This window comes from Trichomonas vaginalis, chromosome I (assembly GCF_026262505.1).
Source record: "Trichomonas vaginalis G3 chromosome I, whole genome shotgun sequence".
NCBI lineage: Eukaryota > Parabasalia > Trichomonadida > Trichomonadidae > Trichomonas > Trichomonas vaginalis.
In genome coordinates this window covers 16,506,656-16,529,242 of record NC_067203.1, presented here as the reverse complement: position 1 = coordinate 16,529,242, position 22,587 = coordinate 16,506,656, and the positions used below count along the sequence as shown (strand labels likewise).

The following is a 22,587-nucleotide window of genomic DNA, read 5'->3' as shown; positions in this document are numbered from 1 at the left end:
TTGTAATTTCATATCGGCACATATATTCTTCCGGGACTTTCCGTGATTTTACCGTAAAATCATTAGTTTACACCAATTTTTCCGTATTTTGAATAGTTTACTGCACTTTTTCCGTAAAATTGAGTTACGGGAATCCGCAAAATTTCCGGACCTCATTTTTCATAGAATATAATTAATAATATGATAAAAAGATATATTATTTATATTTTTGATTTTTGAATTACGGAAAAAGTGAATTGTTAACTTGATTTTTTATATGGTTAATTTTTCAAATGATATTATGAAGATCTAAAATATTAAAAGTAAAAAATTGAATTACGGAAAAAGTGAGGTCAAAAGTGAAATAAATTTGCAGAACAATTTTCATTGAAATAAGACATTGAGTATCACACTTTAGTGAATCAACATCTATAAGAATGAAGTGTTTTGAAGCTGAAATAATATTGAATAGAAATTAATTTTTTCTGAAATTTTGAATGAAATTATGGGAAATAAAAAATTACTAAATATTGTATTCATACAAATATATTATTTTAAAGGAAAAATAGATGCTGATAGAAACGATGAAAAATTTTGAAAACTTTACAATTAATTTATGTTCGTTAACCACAGAGCTTGCAATCCAAAGCTCACGTTAGACTACAAGAGTCATGAAGTCTCATACTAAGGGATATCCAACATATATTTTAATAATCTAATGTTTGTGACAAATATTCAACATAAAATTAAGTTTTCGTTTCGTTACAAGGCATTCATACTTTGGAGATATCATATTTAATGTACAGAAAAGTTAATATTAAACAATACATGCTAAAGAATTAATAAATAAGATAATAAAATAAATTTATACGTAATTACTTTCATTTAATATGCTTTATGCTGTATAATATTGATTAAGAGGCATTAAAAGGTTCCATAGTCTGCTTTTATAGGCAAGATTTTTGATAAAAATTTAAAATTTTGAAAAATGATGAGAAAAGGAAAAAAAAGGTAAATGAGAGCAAGAGGAGGGAAAAAAAAAGAAAAAGAAAAGAAAGGGAAGGGAAAAATAAAAGAAAGAAGGACATATAAAAATTTAGATGCGCATTCTTAATGCCGAGGCGGCTTGCCGCCGAGGCGCGATTTTTTTAGGCCTCTACGGTAACCCGGCAATGTTTTTTTAAATCTTGTACAGCCCTAACTTAGAATTATGCAAAATATGACTAAATAATTATAAATTTCAAGTTAAATTTTAATTTTGATAAATAATTTAAATTTCAAAATATCAAGTTCAGTTCGACTATGTATGTAGTAATTCCTCAATAAAGTGCCAAAACCCTATTAAAATATATGAACATTTTCAACATTTTAATGTTTTTATTTAAAAATTTGATGGAATATGAGCTTCAAACAATTATTATGTAAATAAAAATAATTAAATATATGTATTTATTCGTATTACAACCGTAGTAAGTCGATTCTTCCTTTCTTCTACTGAGGTTTGAATTTGATTTCGAATTGTAAAGAGATTCAAAGGGAAAATACTAGCGGATAAAAACTACCTCCATGAAAGGGTCATAATGGAGTCAAGTTGTATTTTTTGATATTTTTTGCTTTTCGAGCCTAAATAGGTAGCCAAGATAATGCCTAAAAATAAGGTTCTATATTCTGAAGTTTACATGACCCTCTCGTGTGCACCCTTAAATATCATGCATAATTCACAGATTTTATCTTGAATAGGTTCCTGCATCATTTAACGAAATAACTCGAGTGTTATGCAATGGCAATAGCATTTGTATTGTCAATTAATGTTAATAAGACTATCTACAATAGACAAATAAAATGTGATAATACAATGATAAACCTTGCCAAAACAAGTTATGAAAATCATCAAATCTCGTATAGTTTGAAAGGATTACAACATCAGAACATGAGGTATTCCTAGTTAAAAAAATGTTATACAGGAATTTTCTTAATATTTAAGGAGTTTGGTAGTTCGTAATACATTTAAAACGTATAAAAAATTTAACAATAATATAGATTTTAATCAACAAAAAAATAATAAAAAACAAACACATTATTCTTGTAACGCTGTAAGTAAATACAATATATCAGGTGCAATCGGATTCTTTGACTTACTCATCAAATGAGCCAAAATTTGTTTCTGATCATCAGTTAAACCTATGTTAGATATAGTTTTCTTAGTTCTCTTTGACAATTCCAGCAAGAATTCCATCAAACTCCTCAAATCAACCAGTGCTCCTTCGTTATTTGCGACAACATTCGCGTAAGCACCTTTTACAAGTTTCAAACACGCTTTGCAGAATGGCTCAGGCTTTTCTCCCTTCTCTATGAAGTCGAACAAGTAGTCCCTGACGTATTTCCTGAAGTAGTAAGGGTCAGGATGCCTTGTTACGACTCTTGTCAAAATTTTTTGGAAATCTTGGTAAATTGATTCTTCGTCAACGAAAGGTTTGAGAATTATACAGATATCAGGGAATGCGTAAGGTGGGGCCGTCTTAAACTGTGAGAGAATGGCCGTGGAAACAACAATCTTTATCGCTTTGTCGTTTGTATTCACAACAGAAACTAATCTGATCAAAGACATCGCTGTGTTCAATGTTTCCATCGTGATGTTTCGAGAAAGACTGTCCCAGTTGGAGAGAACAGTGCTCAGCATCTCTATAACTATCAATGACTCGCTGAATTTGCAGGCCGCGCAGAAGAAATTCGCATCATTTGAAGAGAAACCGTTTTTGAGCAAATTTGCAATTAAATCTGTACTTGATTTGAGTTTCTTGACCATTTCGTTCTTGGCTTTGGATGTGTTTGAAAGAGAGCCAACAGCAACAACAACATTTGTTAGCAAATGGATCTTCTCGACCGGTTCGTTCCCAATCTTTAAGTTTTTCTTGAAAAAGTGCGTCAAATTTTTGACTAAAATGTCAAAATTTCCTTCACTTACGAATCTTTCTCCTAAGTCAGGATATTCTTTCATTACATTTGTACACAGCTTGAAGTAGTGCGATGAGTTGACTTTGCAATGGCCTTTGAAATAGTCCCGGTGGAACAGAGTTTTGTACACTTTCTTCTCCGTTTCTTTCGAAATGTTTTCCATGACAAATCTCAAAATGTCGTCTTTTACTTGAGATTGGCTCATCATGTAATAGGAAACGGCTGAGTCGAAAACAGATGATTTAATGAACCTCGAGAAGCATGAATTCGGTGTAAGCTTCAGTATGATTCTCAAGCAGATATCCCTGGAGGAACTCGACTGTTGAGCAAAGAATTTCGACTCAAAAAGAACATCAATAAATCTCGAGTAAGAACCGTTTTCGAAAAACTGTTTTGCAGGTTCTCCACGCTGAACAACACCATCCAAAAACATAATAACGAATGTCATGAACTTATCGCATAGCTGGTCATTGCTTTTGAACTTTGACATGGCGTTGATTATGTATTTCGAATTCTTTATGGCAAATTCAAAACCGTCAGAAAATTGAACAGACCATTTCAAAATTGAGAAATAAATTTCAATTGGCGCTTCATGAATATTGGAAACTGCTACTGAAATCTCTGTCATTTGTGGGAGTTTTTCGAACATCTTCTTACAGATTGTCTTTACCAACGATCTCTGGGTCTCTGACCAGTTGTTTTGGTAAGTTGTTCGATATAATGTCCAAGTGTTTCTTCTGACATTTTCTCCTCGAGATAAAATCCAATGTTCAGTGATGAAAGCGATCTTCGACATCAAAGCGGCTTCCAAATTAGGATCATTACGCGTTATCCTGTCGTTTATAGCTGCTATGAAGTCACTCAGTTTGTTCATGTCAAAGACAATCGTGCTTTCAAGACTCCACGTCAAAAGACTTGGATTTTCTTTGTAAACATGGGATCCGAAGATAAAGAAAGCGGCAAGTTCATCGTTTGTCCATGATTTATTGATGGTGATGCTCTGTATGAACTTAGGAAGTGATGTTTCAGTGAGCATCAGCCATATTGCGATGATTCCTTGCGTGTTTTTCTTCGAAGACAAAAGAGATCTGAAAAAATCTTGAGAAAGAAGAGTTCCTCTGTATTCATTCCTGCAGATGTCATTGTGTTTAAGGATTGTTACAATGATCTTGAAGAATGGACTGAGATCTATCGATTTAAGTATGTAATTTAGGTTTCTTCCTCTTGATGGCAAAGTTTCAGTTAATTTTAATGTCAAGAAATTCATGATTTTGTTCATCCACTCTGAATGATCAATTTCATCTTTTTCTGCAAGCTTAATCAAAGGAACTAAGAAGGACTCAAGCTTATCCCAGTAATCAGCGCATTTCGCAAGATTCCTTTCAAGAAATTCGAAATAAAATTTTGAGTTTTTTGTCACGGAAATCGCTTCATAAATGAATTCGGAATAACTCTGTCTTACTTTTATTGATTTCTCTTTTAGAAGGAATTGTTCGTAGTTATCCTTCTCGCCAAGTACATTTTCATATACTTCATTATGTGATTTGCACAAATTCCTCACTTCTTCTATTAATAAAAGTAGTTTTTGTTCATCAAAAATTGACTTCAAAAGTTTTGACAAACAAGTAAAAGCCAATTGAGCGTTGTTTGTTGTTTTCGCAATATCCAAGATGAAATCGAAGTACAAGCTGTTGGTTATCATCTTTCCTTGTACAAGGTTTTGTACATTTGCCACTATTTTTGTTAAAATTTGTTGGTCAACATCAGAATCAGAAATTTTTTCAGAAAATTCTTTTTGTCGATAAAACAACAAATAAGCGGTGTCTGATCTTTCACTTTGTTCGGAATTCCCGTTGTAATAATTGTTCATGTTTGTCTCTCCAAGGCTCAAGAACTGGTTAAGCCTTGTATTAGAGATAGAAGCAACTCTCGCGTCATTGAAAATTCGCCAATCATCATCATTGTCACATTTTTGGTACGAATAGAAATAACCAGGCATCAAATTTCCCGCGTGAACAGTTACACCGATCAAATCATACATCACTGGCTGGTTGACAACTTTCATGATACTAGAGATATCAAGAGTTCTCGGGAAACTGAATCTGGAGCTAATTTTCTGGCGATCTCCTGTTGCCAAATTTGTTTCGAATCTTTTCAGTTGGAAAATCATGATTTTCGGAGCAACAGTGACTTTGGAGTACGAAATGGCATCGATTTTACCTATTCCTTCTGCTAAATACTGTTCAGCACCACTTAGAATGTCCGGATGAAGGAAAGTTTGGAAACTTTGGTAAATATTTTTGTTTTCTTTGATTTCCAAAGGGAAAAGAATGAAATCAGTAACAATTTCCTGCTTGAAATGCTGACTAGTTCCTTTAACTTCATGTGAAACTTTTCCTGTATACAAATCTTTCAACTGCGGCACAATTTTTCCGATTCTTTCCAAAAAAAGTGACAAAAAATCTCCTGCATCACATAATCTATTTTCCAAAGTCCTTGAATTCCAATTTAGAGATGTTATGAAGTCCGTTGGATCGATTGCTGTTGTCGGGAACAGCATTAACTGTGCGAAAAGGTACTGTAACTCGTTAAACCATAAAGGATCTGTTACATGAGGAATCAAAATTTGGTCTCTGAACTCTTTTATGTTATACAATTGTTGAACACATGTAGATATGTGGGAATGCTTGTGTTCTGGGTTGTAGATGCCTCTGTATCTCACTTCATGGTTCACATTTTGTTCTGCTGGCATTTTTTGACTCAAAAAACCGAGAAAAGGCATAATATTCTCCAAAATAGAGACATCTTGTTTGATTGCGTAGAACACGAAGTCGAAGAACTCTTTAGTTGGATCGAAATACTTCAAAGGATTAAACAAGATGTTGTTCATACAAAAAATACAAAGATTTTTCATGTCTTCAACTGGACAATATATTTTTGAAACTAAACTCGAAAGTAACTTGAACAAATGATGTGTAAAAATGGAAGGCGGTGAGTAAGTCTTCAAGATCTCTAATGTGTCTTTATCTGTGAAATTGTATTTCCCCAAAATAATGTTTTTCGCACTGTCAAACAATAAATTTTTGTTTGAAAAATTGTCAGAATCAAGTAAAGAGAAATATTCAGCACATTCATTACACGTAGCACTTGGTAACACGTCTATCAACAATTTCTCAAGTTTCACTTTATCAATGAATTTGCAGACATTGACCAAACCGTTTCTTATTGAATTTTTTGAATGGAAAATTGTTTTTTTGAATAACAATGCGAATTGTTCTGTCAAGAAAGCGGAAGGTTCACCGTATTCTGCGAAATGAACTAAGAAAGTCAATAGTGCGTCGATAACTTCTATTGATTCCTTCGTCTGTTTTTCTTCTAATATGATATTCGACCATTTAAGAATGTTTTCAACTTGAGATTGGCCGAGATTTTGAATTAAATCTTTCATTTGTTCCGGTTTCTCAATCATTGAAAAAACAAATTGGCCGAGCTGCAGAACAGTTCGAAGGTTATCGAAATTAGGAAATTCTTTTCTCGATTTTGTCAAAACGAACATAAATAATTCAGTTGGACCATTAGTTTTAAAAAACTGTTCAACGAAATTATGTTCATTTTTCAGTAACAAATTTCCTAACATGTGTAATTTGTACATCAACAAACCTTTGTGTTTCTCATCGAACACTTGTTTCCAATCATCAATCTTTAGTAAAGATTTTCTGATCTTTTCGTCAGGACACATTTCATTCAATACTCTTAAACTTGCCTGTGAAATTTCATCAGATTCAGAATTTACTAAATCCAACAACTGTTTGACGTATTTCTTTTCTCTTGTCAATATCAATGTTGGAAAATAGTCAACTCTCGGCATTTTAAAGCTAACAACATGTTCCGCTTTCCTTACGTGTATCAAATACTCCAAAGGAGAAAAATCAGTTGAAAAACTGTCAGAATTCATGTATTCTGAGTCTCTTATGATTTCTATTGTACTTTTAGGGTTCCTCATCATTCTACTCAAACGTTCTTTCATCTCGTAAAAAGAGATGTCCTTTCTAACTTTGATAGTAGCATTTATGTCTCCGACCAAATTCATATCACAAAAATTTGAAGGTGAAATGAATTTGTTTGTTTGCAAACCAAGGCTTTCTTTATCTCTATTCGATTCAATTAGATTAATAATGTGTAGCAAAGCCATTAATGATCCTAAATGCTTCGGATGCTTCATACATCTCTTAACAAATTCAACAATATTGTCATGATCTTTTGATTTCCCATACAATCGACATAAAAATAAAGGAATTGTGTCATTATTCGTTTTAAAACACAATTTCCAAAGAGAACTGATACCTTTGAACTCAGAGATGTTGTTGTTGCATTTGGAAAATGGACTGTTACCAGGATCATTGTAATACTTGTCATTTATCTTCTTGAAAATGAAAATAATGAAATCAATAGTGTTTTTATCCGAAGGAACGTCTTTGCAGAAACTTTCAAAGATATAACTCAATATTTCGATCGACAAGACTTTGTATTTGGTCTTGTCAATGACTTTGGAGATCAATCCGATGATTTCAAGCGGATTAGTTTTGATGAATTTTCTTAATAAATTTTCTAATGACTTCACTTCACTTTCTGGTAAATTTTCATTGAAATTATACATTATTTGGGCGATGAGGTCGAAGAACTGGGTGTTGATGGTCTTGTTGTTGTCGACTGTCATGATTTCAATGAGTTGGTCAAAGGAAATTCTGGAGTTTTCAGGAGATAAATACTTGGAACTAGCTTTGAGCAAACTAAGCGCGTATTCGACTCTTTGCTGGCTTCTGATGAGATCAAAGGACTTGCTCTGTATTGTAGTAACCATGTTGTCATCGTTTGGAAGAATTTCGCATAATGCGGCCGTTAAATCATTTTTAATTTCTGGATTTGACTCAATTTTGGGATAATAAGCATCGAGAGCTGTGAATAATGCTTTTCTCTGTTCTAATGTACCTGTTAATGCGATCTTTTGGAAGAATCTGAGTGCTGGAAGAGGAAATGATTCAGATGTTGGAAAAATATCCCATAAAGTGTCAATCATTTCTTTTGGTAGTGACGAGAATATATTAAGTAAGGATTTGAAGTAGAAATCATTCGTTTGGGAGTGTTGTTGAATAGATAAATTCCATAATTCTGTAATTTCCTCTTTTGTTAAATAATTGTTGTATGCCATAACGAGAACAATCTGTGCGAACTTCTCAACAATTTGATAGTGTAGTTTTTTGAGTAATTCAGGTACAAATTGAGCATCTTTTAAGATTTTACATAATTCCTTCGCATCTGGCTTTGAAATATCTTCGCAGATGCTCTTGACACCTGAGAATTGCTTGGATGGCTTATCTGACATCGCTAGTTTTATCGAAAATTTAAAATTTGCTTTTGAAATACGATGCCTTAATTCTCCTGGATTAATTTTCGCGCTGACATTTGCCATATCGATTTTAATATCGTTCTCATTAAGAATCAGGATATCTTCGCTTGTGATTATATCAACAAATTTTATATAAGTATTGGCTGCAGTTTCACACAATGTAACGATCTGTTTGGGATTCCACTTACCTTTAAAATTCAAAACGAAATTTAGTGTTCTGAAGAAGTTTGGGATAATTATTTTCGTTTCTTCTTTGTAATACGAATTTAACACCATGAGAATATTCGAGGAAGACAATTCATTCATATTAGCTATAAGGTATGATGTATTTCCCTTTGAAGGAAATAAACTTGTTTGATTACGATTATTTTTATAGAAATTTGCGTCGAAATTTTCAAACATGTTATAACATCTGCTTGCAAATGGACAATCTTCTTGTGTGATGTAAATTGGAAAGAGTTGGATGAATTGTTGTAAAATCGAATTTAAATTTGTTGAAAAGTAATGATTAGACGAGGTTTCTAGGATAGTATCTATCAAAGTCACACAGAAATCATTAAGAAAATTATCTGTTACTGCTTCGTTAGGTGGATTTAAAACTTTATTTTCCCTTATTTGTTGACAATACTCCTGAAATTTTGTCATATAAGGACTCAGTGAATCTTCCACCTGGATGGCTTCGAGCATATCTGAACAAAAGTCATTGAGTTCAGAGGTGCCCTCGCTCATCCCCTTTTTCAATGGTGTACAAATTTTTTATTTTTTATGGTATTCGGATTATGAAATAGCAATCGTTGGTTATCAGGCAATAATGATATAGCCTTATTTTTTTCGATCTTGATGTTGAAAAATTATTCTTTTTTTCTGGATTAATTAATTGCATTAAGAGTCATTGAAAACACTATTTTCTGTTGACTGAATTTAAATTCTTTATTTACATTTCTAAAATCGACTATAAATTATCCTCAATTCTGTTCAATTGCATCTATTCCTACGAAACTATCTTCTAAATTAACAAAAAACTCGGTAGTAAACAGTATAATCTTTAGTGTAGCAAATCAAACAAGAGAAAGATAATAAATTTTAATAAATTTAGTATTAGAAGTTTAGCTATAGTCATATCGACTTAGAATCATCTTGCATTAGGGCATAGCTGATATTACAATCCGAGTAAATCGAATGTTTAGATTTTAAAACAAATTATTTTGGGAATTTGCAAATGCATTAATATTTAATATTTTTAATGCCAATAGAAATGTATCTGTTAATCAACTTTTCATTATGCTTATTCATTAGATTCTGTATTGACGTTAGGTTTTCAGACGGGTTGTTATCGATTTTGTAATTTAATCGTTATCGTTATCGATTTTGTAATTTAATCGTTATCGTCTTTTTCTAAACGTGCATTTTCTTCATATTGGGATAATGAACATAACTTGTTCTGAGCTTCCAATGCACAAATCGTTTTTATTCTAAATGGATTCATTCCTACAAGTTTGGCAGAAATCAGTGAATATCATCATATATCGAATTCTTCAATTTGGCAATTTATTTAAAATTGTTCTCAAGAATTCTTATCTTCATGTAGTCAAATAAAACGGAAATGCGAAAACAAACTTTTATTCGATATTACAAAAAAAATTATATTGATCGCTAAGATTTAAATACGTATAGTTTAAGTATATGTGGTATCATTATGTGCATATTCTGATATATATACTTGAATGATATCACAAAAATAACAGAAATACAAATCTTGAATTAAATTATATCATAGAATACAATTTTAATAAACGAAAAATCAAACCCTCTCGCAATACAGCCATTTTTAAGAGTAGTTCTTTCAAGATCTTCGAAGATTTGGAAGATCTTGGAAGAACTGCCCTCTAAATGGCTGTAGCTTCGGTATTGTTACTATCAAGTAGAAAGTTACGGTAATTACTGCCATTTTAAGAGTAGTTCTTTCAAGATCTTCCAAATCTTCGAAGATCTTGAAAGAACTGCTCTCTAAATGGCAGTAGTTTCGATGTTAACATGATAATATGAGTGAAATTTTCTTATTTGAAGTCGGTTAAAGAGCAGTTCTTTCAAGTTCCTTCAAATCAGGAAGGGTCTTGACAGAACTGTCCTCTTATTGATTGGAATACCGGTATTTTACGTTGGTAAATGCTTGATTTGAATTGGGGGCTGAGTGTTGGAGAAAAAAAAACATTAAAAAAATAAAAAGTGCCAAAATAAAAGAATTCAATCTACATATATATAGTATTTCTAGGCCTGTCCAAACTTTTAAAAAAGCTTACCACGTGGAAGGAAGAGACCAAAAAAATCGTGCCTCGGCGGCTTCGCCGCCTCGGCACTAAAAACAGCATATCATATTTAATATGTCCTTTTTTCTTTTTCTCTTTTCCTCTTTCTCTCTCTTCTCTTTCTTTCTTCTTCTTCTTTCTTCTTTTTCTTCTTCTCACTTTCTTTTTGGAGCTGCTTTACTTTGAAATCTCTCATCAATTGATGAGAGAAATAATAGTAAAGTAGCTTCAATGTAAATACGTACATTGATTGGGTTATGGTTAGCGGTAATGTCTGTATGTAGTTCGATTGGAGCTGCCTCACTCTGAGATCTCTCATCAAATGAAGAGAGTTCTCAGAGTGAGGCAGCTCCAATGTATATGTGCGTATTGATTGGGTTGCTGTAAGAAGCAGTGCTTGTGTGTAGTTCGATTGGAACTGCTTTACTCTGAGATCTGTCATCAATCGATGAGAGTTCTCAGAGTAAAACTGTTCCAATGTGTAATCTTGTGCTAGCTTGTCTGTTCGATTGGAACTGCTTTACTCTGAGTTCTCTCATCAATTGATGAGAGAAATAAGAGCAAAGTAGCTCCAATGTATATATGTGTATTGATTCGGTTTGGTTAGCTGGACTGTCTGTGAGTAGTTCGATTGGAACTGCCTCATTCTGAGATCTCTCATCAATAGATGAGAGAAATAAGAGTAAGGCAGTTCCAATGTATATAATCGTATTGATTTGGTTGCTTTAAGTTGGAGTGTTTGTGCGTAGTTCGGTTAGAACTGCTTTGCTCTGAGAACTCTCATCGATTGATGAGAGTTCTCAGAGCAAAGCAGCTCCAATGTGTAAATTTGTATTAGTTCGGGTGAAAGAAGTTGTAGTGCTGGTGCGTAGTTTGACTATCAAGAAGCTCGCGATTCAAAACTCATCAAATGAAAAGTTTATAGTGGGCTTCTTGATAATATGTTAAAGGTGATGTTCTTGTTCGAGTTGTAACAAGAAGGAATATATGAGTACGTAAGCTCGGCATTCGCCGAGCGAATTAAAGATAACGGACGAATTTAATTTATTTTATTTCAAAATTTAAAATTTTAATATTTAATTATATAAATTAAAATAAACATTTTTACAAATTTTTAGAAAAAAATATGTGACATATCATTTTACCACAATTCAAAATAATTAATGTTGATAAATGTATTTAATATGTAATATTAAACATATTAAAAAAAAAAAAAAAAAAAAAAAAAAAAAAAAAAAAAAAAGAAAGGGAGTGGGGCTCCCAGGCACTTCGTGCCTTCTAGCCCTGAGGATGAATGAGTATAAATGAAGCTTTTTTTTCTTGGGGTGGGCTTCCAGGGGCTGCGCCCCTTCTAGCCCACATAAATGAAGTTCTTATATACGGGTCTTCCAGGAGCTTTTCACAAATTATATATGTTTTCATGGTTTGTCAAGATTTCTTCGTAAAGACTTTGTCAAGATTTCTTCGTAAAGACTTTGTCAAGATTTCATCGTAAAGACTTTGTCAAGATTTCATCGTAAAGACTTTGTCAAGATTTCATCGTAAAGACTTTGTCAAGATTTCTTCGTAAATGTTTTGTCAAGACTTCTTCTTCGTAAATGTTTTGTCAAGATTTCATCGTAATGAGCGTAAATCAGACAAAAATATATTTTAGGTGAAGAGGTGAGATTTCACCTGTTTTTTCACCTCATTTTTCACCTCTTGAATTTTCATGAATTTCATCGTAAAGACTTTGTCAAGATTTCATCGTAAAGACTTTGTCAAGACTTCTTCGTAAAGACTTTGTCAAGATTTCATCGTAAAGACTTTGTCAAGACTTCTTCGTAAATGTTTTGTCAAGACTTCTTCGTAAATGTTTTGTCAAGATTTCATCGTAAAGACTTTGTCAAGACTTCTTCGTAAATGTTTTGTCAAGACTTCATCGTAAAGACTTTGTCAAAACTTCATCGTAAAGACTTTGTCAAAACTTCATCGTAATGAGCGTAAATCAGACAAAAATATATTTTAGGTGAAGAGGTGAGATTTCACCTGTTTTTTCACCTAATTTTTCACCCTCTTGAATTTTCATGAAATTTACACCAAAAATATAATTTAGGTGAAGAGGTGAGATTTCACCTGTTTTTTCACCTAATTTTTCACCCTCTTGAATTTTCATGAAATTTACACCAAAAATATACTACTAGGGTCATTTACGAAGAAATCTCAACAAAGTCTTTACGAAGAAGTCTTAACAAAGTCTTTACGAAGAAGTCTTAACAAAGTCTTTACGAAGAAATTCATGAAAATTCAAGAGGTGAGAAATGAGGTGAAAAAAGAGGTGAAATCTCACCTCTTCACCTAAAATATATTTTTGGGTCATTTACGAAGAAATCTCAACAAAGTCTTTACGAAGAAGTCTTGACAAAGTCTTTACGAAGAAGTCTTAACAAAGTCTTTACGAAGAAGTCACAACAAAACATCTGTCAAAAACCGTTTTTTACTTCACTTAAAATGCCACGTAAGCTACGTAAGAATATACGTAAGAGGAAGAGAGCATTGAAACATCCAATAGTAAAACTGACACCACAACAACAGTTGCAACAACAAATGCTGAATGACCCCACTATGTTGCAACAAATGTCAAGCAATCCTATGCTTTTAAACCGAGTTGTTGGTGCACAGAGTGGAGGTTTAAGAGCGGCACTTTTAGCGAAAATGGCAGGCTATGGTGGAGCTGCAGACGGAACAGCCTATAACCCTCAAAGTCAAATGAATTTGAGTTCACTCAAAAATCAAATATCAGATGTCAAAAAGTCAAACATAGACATACAGAAGCAAATAAGTGAAAACGAAAAGAAACTAGAATATGACAGACACACAAAGAAACTCAATGAGTTAAACGTAGAGAAAAAGAAGAAAGAAGAACAACTGAAAGAACTAAGTACAGAGGAATATGCGAAAAAAGTGTCAGAAAAAGCAACAGAAGTAGCAAAAATGGAACAAGATGTCATAAATTTGAAAAACCATACTACTCAATATAAAATACTGAAAGATGAAGAGATAAAACAAAAAGCCCTGAAGACATATATGGATAGCGATGAGTATAAAAAAGAAGTTGAAGCAAATGTAAAGGCAGAAAAACTTTTACAGTTGCAAAACCAAACCGTACAGTATGAAAACTTAGCACAAGAAAGTAAAAATAACGACGCAGCCATGCAAAAGGCAATGAAAAGCGCAGAATATATAAAAGCTAACAATGACTGGTTAGATGCCCAAGCCAACGCTAAAGCAGCCCAACTCATAGGGTCAATAAGGACAAAAATACAAGCGGATGAAGACAGTTCAAATGAAGCTTTAACAAATGCTGACTTTAAGAACGCCTTCGAAGCTCTTCATAGTAAGGTGAAACAAGTGAACGACTTCTCATCTGGAAAGAAACTGAAGTCTGAAGGTTTCGACAAAGAGTTAAAAGAAGTAGCACAAAATATGACGAAAATAACAGATGCAGCAACGAGACAGGCAGTTCAAAGTGCCTATGACGCCGTTAGAGCAACTGTTGTGAAAAGTCAAGAAAAAGAGTTACAACAGACCAAAACAGACCTAGTAAATGCTTTCTTAAAACGAAAAGTCAGGTAGGACATTATGCTGCAGATGGAACATATGTGCCAGCTGGTGGAACTTATATACCAGCTGGTGGAACTTATATACTAGCTAGTGGAACTTATATACCACCAAACCCTCCAAGAGAAGCACCTGCACCAGGACTACCTAAAACATTTACATCGTCACATGGACACAGACACAGGCATGCACCAAAACCAACACAACAACCACCTCCACAACCAGCACAACAACAACCACAAACAGAGCAAGGACATAAAAGAAGTAGAGAACAAGGAAACCAAGAATTCTTAAAAATGCTTAAAGAAGAGTGTGGTTTCCCAGATACTGTTGACTTTAGTGACAGATATAAAGAAGCTATTAGAAAGTTCAAGGATGGAAATACTGACCCGAACCTATTTAGCTTTATGGCTCAGCACCAAATGGGATATAATTTCAAACCTGGAAAATACAAGCTCGCTAAGGGATATGATTTAATAGCATATCATCCAAATGACATGACTGAATTTACTCCGAGATATTTGATGTCAGAGCTAAATGACAATTCAACTTTCGTCATGAAACGCGTAAAAAATAGAGACGGAACGAAAGAACAAAAGCTTATGAATGCGGATGACGTAGATAGGGAAATTGTTAAAAACGGTCTCGGAATATATGAAATGCCAGCAGATGAGGTACAAGAAACTCCACAGGAAGAAATAGTTCAGATACAACCAGACATGGAAGAAATAGTTCAGCAACAACAGCTAGAAGAGCCTGAAGGAAACGAACAAGTCACTCCTTTGGAAACTAACTTCACAGAACTAGATGAAGATTTGGAACAGCCGAAAAATCTTGACCCTCAACAAGAGTATGCGGAGAATATGGAATATTTCCAAGAGTCTAAAAAAAATTCGGCTGACATAGTAGAAGAATATCGAAAAATGTTTGCCGACATACAAAAGACTCCAGCACCAGATGAAAATATTCAGCATAGAATGGAAGAACTGAAAAAAAATGTACACAAATACAACAACCCTTTTTACTTACGAGCATTTAACGTTCAATCTTCGGATGAACTCGGTGAAGATAAAAGGTTAAATTTCAAGAAAACATATAGAAATGAAACATTGTTTAAAGTTCATTCAGAACCTAACCAAGATGGAAACAAACCTACTTTTGTTTCTGCAGACGATGGAACTACAATGAGATGGGGTCATAAAGCTAACCCGGATAGGTGGTTCATAAACTTACAACCACAATTCCAAGAAGTTGTAGACGCAATGGAAGTCAATGGTGAACAAGATATAGCTGGTATTTTAAGCGCGGCTTTAATGCCATTGAAAGATATGAAACATGCAGATATTTTGGACCAGTGAAATGAACATGGCTGATGGAAATATAACACCTGACGTTCTAGAACATTTATCTCAAAGAACTACAAGAACCATAGAGATGGTATATTTGGTGAAGAGTTTAGAAAGAAAGTTAGGGAGGGAGAAGGAAGAGAACCTATTGTACATGACCTTGCAAACGAAAGTTTACAAAATGTCATAAAAACTTACTTTGCAGACAATGAACCGAGAAGGGATGAATATTTAAGAAAACTCAAATGGACAGTACCAAATGAAATGTTAGTATTGAAAAACATGTTCCTTGACAAAATAAAACCAACTACAGAAATAAACGACGCAAGACTGAAAGATTGGGTAAAAGCTTTCCCATTCACAAAAGATATAGTTGGTAACATGGAAAGAAAACCAGAATGGCTACAAAAACATATATTTGGAAACGAGCATATTCCATATGGACAGGCACTGTTTGAAGAGCTTGAACCGGAAACTCAGGAAAGAGTCATGCAAACAATACGCGAAGACTCAAATACAAACTATGACAAACTCTTTCTAGGATATAGGTTACCTGAGATGGGCGACCAGAGCCAAAAGGCAAAAAGGACATGGGAAATTTGCAACATACTAGATGAACATAATGCAAAGATGCAACAACTTCAAGCAGAGGGCAATGAAGGAAAAAGAAGAGTTAAAAACTCAGTCAGGAAGAAAGTAAAGCTTGGTCCACGTGGGTTCTATTATGACATATAAATCCAACTATTCTATATTTTTACTCATATGAAATGTACGCCGCTCAGAATATAACGCCAACAGTTTTGGATGCTATGAATGGAAATGTTTCCGAATGGTATAACGAATGCGACAATGCCATTAGAAGGTCAGAAATAGTTCCTGGAACTTACGAATATACAACTGCTGTTTCTTATGGAAACGTAGGTGAGTTTGGAGAAGGTTCTTCAACAACAGTAGATATTGCTTGCGACAGGTTTCATATAATTTCTATTGACAACTCTTTCTTATACGTGGAACAAGACATTGAAATAAAACCTTCTGCCAAGTTGTCTGACAAGAAAGGTTGCAATGGAATTTTCTATGTCGGATACCAATATGCTCCAGAAGTTTTCATGGGATATAAGATATATTCTAACTCTGACTTAGTTCAAACAGTAACATGGGCAAACTATGAATGGTTCGCTTTGAGAAACTCAGTACAACCACAAGCTAGAGAACAAACAGACCAGTATGCAACTATTGAGAAAATAAGAAGACTTGACCCTAACGTTCCAGGAGTTTATGTTAACCTTTCTGGTTCAGATGGAAATGCTGTCACTAAAGTAAAACTGAAACTTAGAGTTCCTTTGTCATCTTTCCTCATCTTCAGGTTTTTAAGATACTTGCCAAACTGGGCAGGAAAAATTTCTATCGAACTTACTCCAAGCAAAAATAACTTAGTCATTGCACCAACACAAGACCCATTCACTCTTACAGACGTAAAGGGAGCAAATCAAACGTCATTCGCCGAATTTTGCAAAGACAAAGTTGACTTAGACTTTGGTTTCTCAAACCTCAACACTGAAGTAAACTACTACTTCAATGCTGCTGGAACTGCTTGGGACCCAGTTAAGTTCACATGCGAAAAGTTTGAATGCAAGAAATAGAAAGCAGACTTGCAGTCTATATGTTGGACCCAGATATTTCAAATGCTTTAGCTGCCAAATATATTGCAGTTCCACTTATGTTCCCTATACACCAAATATCTGTCAAAGACTTTGCAGGTGAAGTTGGAAACCAAAGTGCTGACCCAGGTGCAAGAACAGATATTGCCTTAACAACTGCAATGAAACATGCAGATACTATGTTTGTACTGTTCAGACGAACTATAATGACTATTCTTGCTTCTACAACCCTGGTATTAAATATCATATAAACATAGATGGCAAATACTATCCAAGAGAAGAATATTCTACAGTTGAGGATATGAGGTCATACAACTTGACATTAGATGCTATGAACTTTAACAACAACTTCACAACAACCATTAACCCTGAAATGCAAAGTTCTATTATGCCATATGTGAAAGTATGGACCCATACAGGAAGTCAAAAAACTCAATATACAAATGGAGACCGTTCAAACTTTTGGCTTGGCATTCCATTTGCTGACTCAGAAGACTTTATGGGTGGTATTTCAACTGTTGGTACAGTTCAAATACAATATACTGGTGACAGAGACGGTCCAAATGAATTGAAAGCAAAGAAGTTTACAAAACCAATAGCACTTTTCACGGAAGATGCTCTTTTGAAGATTCGTTCGATGAAACCTGCTGGGGCTCCTCAGATTGGCATAACGACAGCTTCCATCGAGCAGATTTTGGCAGCAGGTCAGTAAGTTGTTCTTGAACTGACTTCTCTCCGTCAAATATTGACAGTACGCCAGTTTTGACATAAAATTGTATTATAAACTTACCTTTAGAAATATCTGTAAGTTTTGTTGTTATATTTTTGTCTGCTTCAAGAACTTTCACCATCTCGGTTATACCAACTTTCTTTGCTTTATGAAAATATTTTGGTTCAGCAAAGACTGCTATTCTATAACATTTTCCATTGTTTGTGTAAAGAACTATTCTGTCAATGTATTTGTATTGTTTGTGTGTGTAAACTTTGTTCTGCTTCAATTCGAAGAGATACTCGAATACGTCCATCTTTTTATTCTAAGTAAAATGTCATTTCCGAAAAATAGAAGCGTAAGTGTTTCAAAAGGTTTAATGGCGGTGGCAGATGTGAAGTTAAATTCACCAACTCAAACAAACAGTCAAAGTGTTGTTGTCAATGTCAAAGAAAGAGATGTTGAAGTGGGGAAACCATACGAAGACGAAGATGGTATAACAATAGTTCCTGTAAAAGAACAACCAACATACCCTGAAGTTAGCAGAGACTTAAGTTCTGTTGCAGATATTCGAAATGACTACCAACAACTTAAAGACAAACTTAAAACTCAGGAGAAGATTTGTCAGGCTTTGGGTATAATGTTAAACTTGGTCGAACACAACCCTGTAAAAGTGAACTCATATGTCATTGCACCTCATGAAGTCTTGAAAGAACTATTGAAACTTTTGACAGAGGCAGACGATATAAACATCAAAGAAATAGAACCCGACATTGCTTGCTGTGGTGTTTCATATAATGTCATTGACAAGATATACGTTATGAAAGGAGGTGAAACGTTGAACTTAAAATATAGTTTCCCAGACGTCATAAAAATATTTGACGACCACAACATTTCATTAAAATTTACTTGCTAAGTAAATGGCAGAAGACATAGTGGTTTATACTATTACGACTAAAAACCCTGAGTCATATAATTCTATAACAACAAACTTACAAAGTCCTCAAGGACGATATTGTAAACTGACCTTAAACACGATGACGACTAAAGCCTGTTTTGCTCTTTTGACACCAGAGACTTTGTTGTTGTGAATGGTAAAAAATACTTCTTTGAAGATACTTACTCAGATATACCACCAACAGGTTTTGTTGACTTATTTAATACTTTAAGGACGGATGTAACATGTGCTGCAACTAGAGCAGGTTTCATTATGTTTGGATGTCCGACTGAGTTTACTATAAACGATATGAGCTATAATACAAAACTTATATCTGGTTTTTACTACCAACAGTTTCCTATAACAGGAAAAGGTGTCATACAAGGTCTATCCGTTCCATTGACTTTAAGTACACCTATTTTATATATTGTTTCAAACTTAGGTTCAAAAGTGTTATTCGAATATCGACAGAAACTACTATGACCAAAGATACTCATGCGTATAAACAACACATTCTCTGCTGGTTTGCCTATTGTTCATTCGAATGCAGAGTTTTCAGCTTTAGTAAACTCAAACACTTTGGCAAACATAAACTTAACCTTAGTTGACGCAAACTTTGTTCCTGTAAAACTTTTATGTCCTATGTATTTTGTCAATGACGGCAGAAAGTTTCGAATTGGAAGATGCAACTGGTGAAAGTATTGTATTACAAGAACAACTTCAACAACAAATAGCTCAAGAACAACAAATGCAACAAATAGCTCAAGAACAAAGTCAAGAATAAAAAAAATATTTTTTTTATTTTTATAAAAATGTACAGAATAGACGTTTCAGATTTTTATGACTTCCAAGCGTTCAGAAATATGTGTCCATTTAGAGACTATAACAAAGCAGTCGAGAATTTGAAACGTTTAGTCATTTATGTCGACTCTGCCCCAGAATGTTATGTCATGAAAGAATGGGATGTTGTCTTTAACAAACCAAGAGCGCAATAGTTTCAGAACAAGAATGTAGACAAAAACTTAAGAAAATAAAAGTCGTACAGGTTGGCATGAAGATGTTAGATGCTTGGGATATCTTATTGTCGAAGTTAGAAGATTTTTCAGTTCGAGGTATAAAGTTCTATACACTTCTCCAAACTTCTATTCTATCTTCACTGGATATAAATACGAACAAGTAGAATGGAAAGAAAATGTTATAGAAGCTTGGTTAGACCATGTCAAAGAAATTATATGCAATGGAAACGAAAAGGTTTATGAGTATATTTATGTTTGGTTTGCAAACATCTTACAATATCCAAGTGCTAAAAATGAAACTGCTCTCATCATAATTGGAAAACAAGGAACTGGTAAGAACACTTTCTTTACAGATATCTTATGCAAACTGTTAGAGGGCTATTCGAACCCTATATGACAAACTTAGAAAACATCTGCGGTAAATTTAACTCTTCATAGAGAATAGAAACTTATAGTATGTAACGAACTTCAAAGTAATAGATACAACAAAGTTTTGAACTCAGATGCTTTGAAGAGTCTTATAACAGACAAAGTTGGAGTTGTTGAAAGAAAATATAAAGACCAAAGAGTTTGTGAAAATGTTGCAAACTTCGTCATGGTTTCAAAAAACGCTGTTCCGATGAAGTTAGAAAGTTCTGACAGAAGATATGTAGTTGTCAGAACGTCAGATTCTCATATGCAAGATACAGAATATTTTGACGACTTAGCAGAAACTTTGACACCTAACTTTTACAACCACTTGTTCTCATATTTTATGACATTAGATATTTCTAAGTTCAATCCAAGACAAATTCCAACATACGAAGAAAGACAAACATTGTTAGAAGCAAACAAGAGTGTATATGAACTGTTTATAGATGAGCACTAACTTTGAGTGTTTAGATGAAGGTCATTGTACGATTCGTTAAACAGTATTGTCAAGAATATGGTTATATGGCAGCTTCTTAAACGAACATTCTTGGCAAATGTCAAAAATCTTTTAGATGTTCAGAACGGCGTATATACAAAGAAAAATTTTTCTGAGTAAATTTAAAAAAAAATTTTTTTATCCGATAGAAAAGATGACGAAATATATTTCAGTCAACAAGTACATGACGAAGTCAAAGAAGAACTAGACCCATTCATATATTTGAATGTTTACTTCTACCATTTTGAAAAAGTCTTCATTTGACAAAGTTTGGAACATCGAACCCGTTAAGTTTGCTATTGTGACTAAAAATGGTGCGAAATTTTGAAGACTTAGACATGAGAAGGTTTGTTAGCAGTCAAGAAAATTTTGACAGAAGGTTTTCAAACCTTAAAGAAGGTAAAGCATACAAACTTGTTATACTTATGAACCAAAGAAAGCAGACGACTATGAATATTATGAGTCTAAGATAGTTGAAGTTCAAGGTAAATTAGGTAAAAAGATTTTAGAGTCTAAGCCAGTGTTTGCTCCTAAAGAGGAAGAGAACATTGACATTGACCAGAATGTTCTAAAAATAAAATTTTATTTTTACATGTCAAAATTTTTTTCTTTTTCTCTGGCTCTGGCTCTGGTTCTTTCTTCTCTTCTTCTACTTTCTTTTCTTCTACTCTTTCTTTTCTTTCTTTTCTCTCTTCTTCTTCTTCTCTGGTGGAGTTATGTCAAATTTGGCGCAACCATATTTATTGTAAAAGTTCTTTGTCCTTTAATAGCTCTTCTATTCTGTTTTCTATTTCATCTTCAAGAACAGCGCATGTGTCTTCTTTGCATTCTAAGAACTTTTGTTGGACTTCATCTTTCCAATCGGCGTCATCTCTGTCAACAAGTCTGTCATTGACAATTTTTAAGACTGCTCTTTGTAATGTTTTATGGTTCTTGTCATATTCCCAGAAACAGAAACTTTAGAACAAATTCACCTTTCTTGTTTACACTATGTAAGATTTTATGGTCGACAGATGTTTTGCTGTCGAAAAGCTTGTCTCGAATATAGATAGCGAAATGCTAGAGATTTCCTAAAAGATAAAAATTTTAATTTTTCTAAAAATATGTTAGAAAAAAAGTTTGCTGACATTGACAAGAAATTTGAGAATGTTTTAAACAAGAACAAGAGGAAGTTAGAAAATGCTCAGATAAAGCCTATACATGACAAGTTCTTATTTTGCTCAGAATGGTATAACAGGTCTAATCGCACCGCCTGGGTCGGGTAAGACTTTCACACTTATCTTAATGGCTGCACAACAACAAGAACTAGATGAGAAGAACATTCTATGAGTTAGTAGTCATTTGTAGTACTTCTGGTCAATTTGACCAAACGTAAATTCGTTCAAAGATATTATAAAAAGTTCAAGTTAGTATGTATAAAAGACTCTGAGTTGTTAGATTGGATAAAGAAGTACCAAAGAAGAGTTTGAAGTACAATGCTATAAATGAGTATATAACTCGAAGTTTAAAGACCCAAATGAGGAAATGCAGAGAATATTAGAGAAGAAACACTTCCGAACAAACAGAAAGAGATAGAATACATTTCGAAGAAATTGCAATCTTAACGATTGGAAGCATACCTCATAGGTGTCTTCTTATCTTAGATGACTTTGCTTCTCATCCTTTGTTAAAGAAATCAGGAACAGGAACACATACAGTCTAAATCTCCTTGGAGAAGTTCTTGCTTTATCTTCTGGATTGTTGTTTCGAAAGTATATGAAGAAG

General features: G+C 33.7%; 6 protein-coding genes and 2 pseudogenes across 8 annotated transcripts, besides 3 other annotated features; 5 read left to right on the top strand and 3 right to left on the bottom strand.

Annotated features, from left to right (window-relative positions):
• Window positions 1–985: 985 nt before the first annotated feature.
• Window positions 986–1,179: a mobile genetic element.
• A 511-nt stretch (window positions 1,180–1,690) lies between these two features.
• TVAGG3_0997230 (ubiquitinyl hydrolase protein) lies at window positions 1,691–9,087 on the bottom strand (the record flags this gene model as incomplete). The annotated part of the gene is made up of 1 exon (XM_001581401.2): window positions 2,057–8,317. One exon carries the CDS (start codon window positions 8,315–8,317, stop codon window positions 2,057–2,059), a length of 6,261 nt encoding a protein of 2,086 aa, XP_001581451.1.
• Window positions 9,088–9,665: 578 nt separating this feature from the next.
• Window positions 9,666–11,850: a mobile genetic element.
• Window positions 11,851–13,137: 1,287 nt separating this feature from the next.
• On the top strand, window positions 13,138–14,090 carry TVAGG3_0997210 (protein of unknown function, DUF4106 family; the record flags this gene model as incomplete). Its single annotated transcript, XM_051254272.1, has 1 exon — window positions 13,138–14,090. A coding segment is annotated over one exon (953 nt), but the record flags the coding sequence as incomplete, so codon positions are not given.
• Window positions 14,091–14,654: 564 nt separating this feature from the next.
• TVAGG3_0997200 (protein of unknown function, DUF4106 family) lies at window positions 14,655–15,601 on the top strand (the record flags this gene model as incomplete). Its single annotated transcript, XM_051254271.1, has 1 exon — window positions 14,655–15,601. A coding segment is annotated over one exon (947 nt), but the record flags the coding sequence as incomplete, so codon positions are not given.
• A 274-nt stretch (window positions 15,602–15,875) lies between these two features.
• TVAGG3_0997190 (protein of unknown function, DUF4106 family) lies at window positions 15,876–16,328 on the top strand (the record flags this gene model as incomplete). Its single annotated transcript, XM_051254270.1, has 1 exon — window positions 15,876–16,328. One exon carries the CDS (start codon window positions 15,876–15,878, stop codon window positions 16,326–16,328), a length of 453 nt encoding a protein of 150 aa, XP_051079844.1.
• Window positions 16,329–16,414: 86 nt separating this feature from the next.
• Window positions 16,415–22,587: part of a mobile genetic element that runs on past the window's edge.
• On the bottom strand, window positions 17,860–18,279 carry TVAGG3_0997180 (uncharacterized protein; the record flags this gene model as incomplete). Its single annotated transcript, XM_051254269.1, has 1 exon — window positions 17,860–18,279. The coding sequence occupies one exon, from the start codon at window positions 18,277–18,279 to the stop codon at window positions 17,860–17,862; it is 420 nt and encodes a 139-aa protein (XP_051079843.1).
• TVAGG3_0997170 (protein of unknown function, DUF4106 family) lies at window positions 18,343–18,879 on the top strand (the record flags this gene model as incomplete). The annotated part of the gene is made up of 1 exon (XM_051254268.1): window positions 18,343–18,879. The coding sequence occupies one exon, from the start codon at window positions 18,343–18,345 to the stop codon at window positions 18,877–18,879; it is 537 nt and encodes a 178-aa protein (XP_051079842.1).
• On the top strand, window positions 19,001–19,684 carry TVAGG3_0997160 (annotated as a pseudogene). The gene has a single exon. A coding segment is annotated over exon 1 (684 nt).
• On the bottom strand, window positions 21,412–21,547 carry TVAGG3_0997150 (annotated as a pseudogene). Its single transcript has one exon. A coding segment is annotated over exon 1 (136 nt).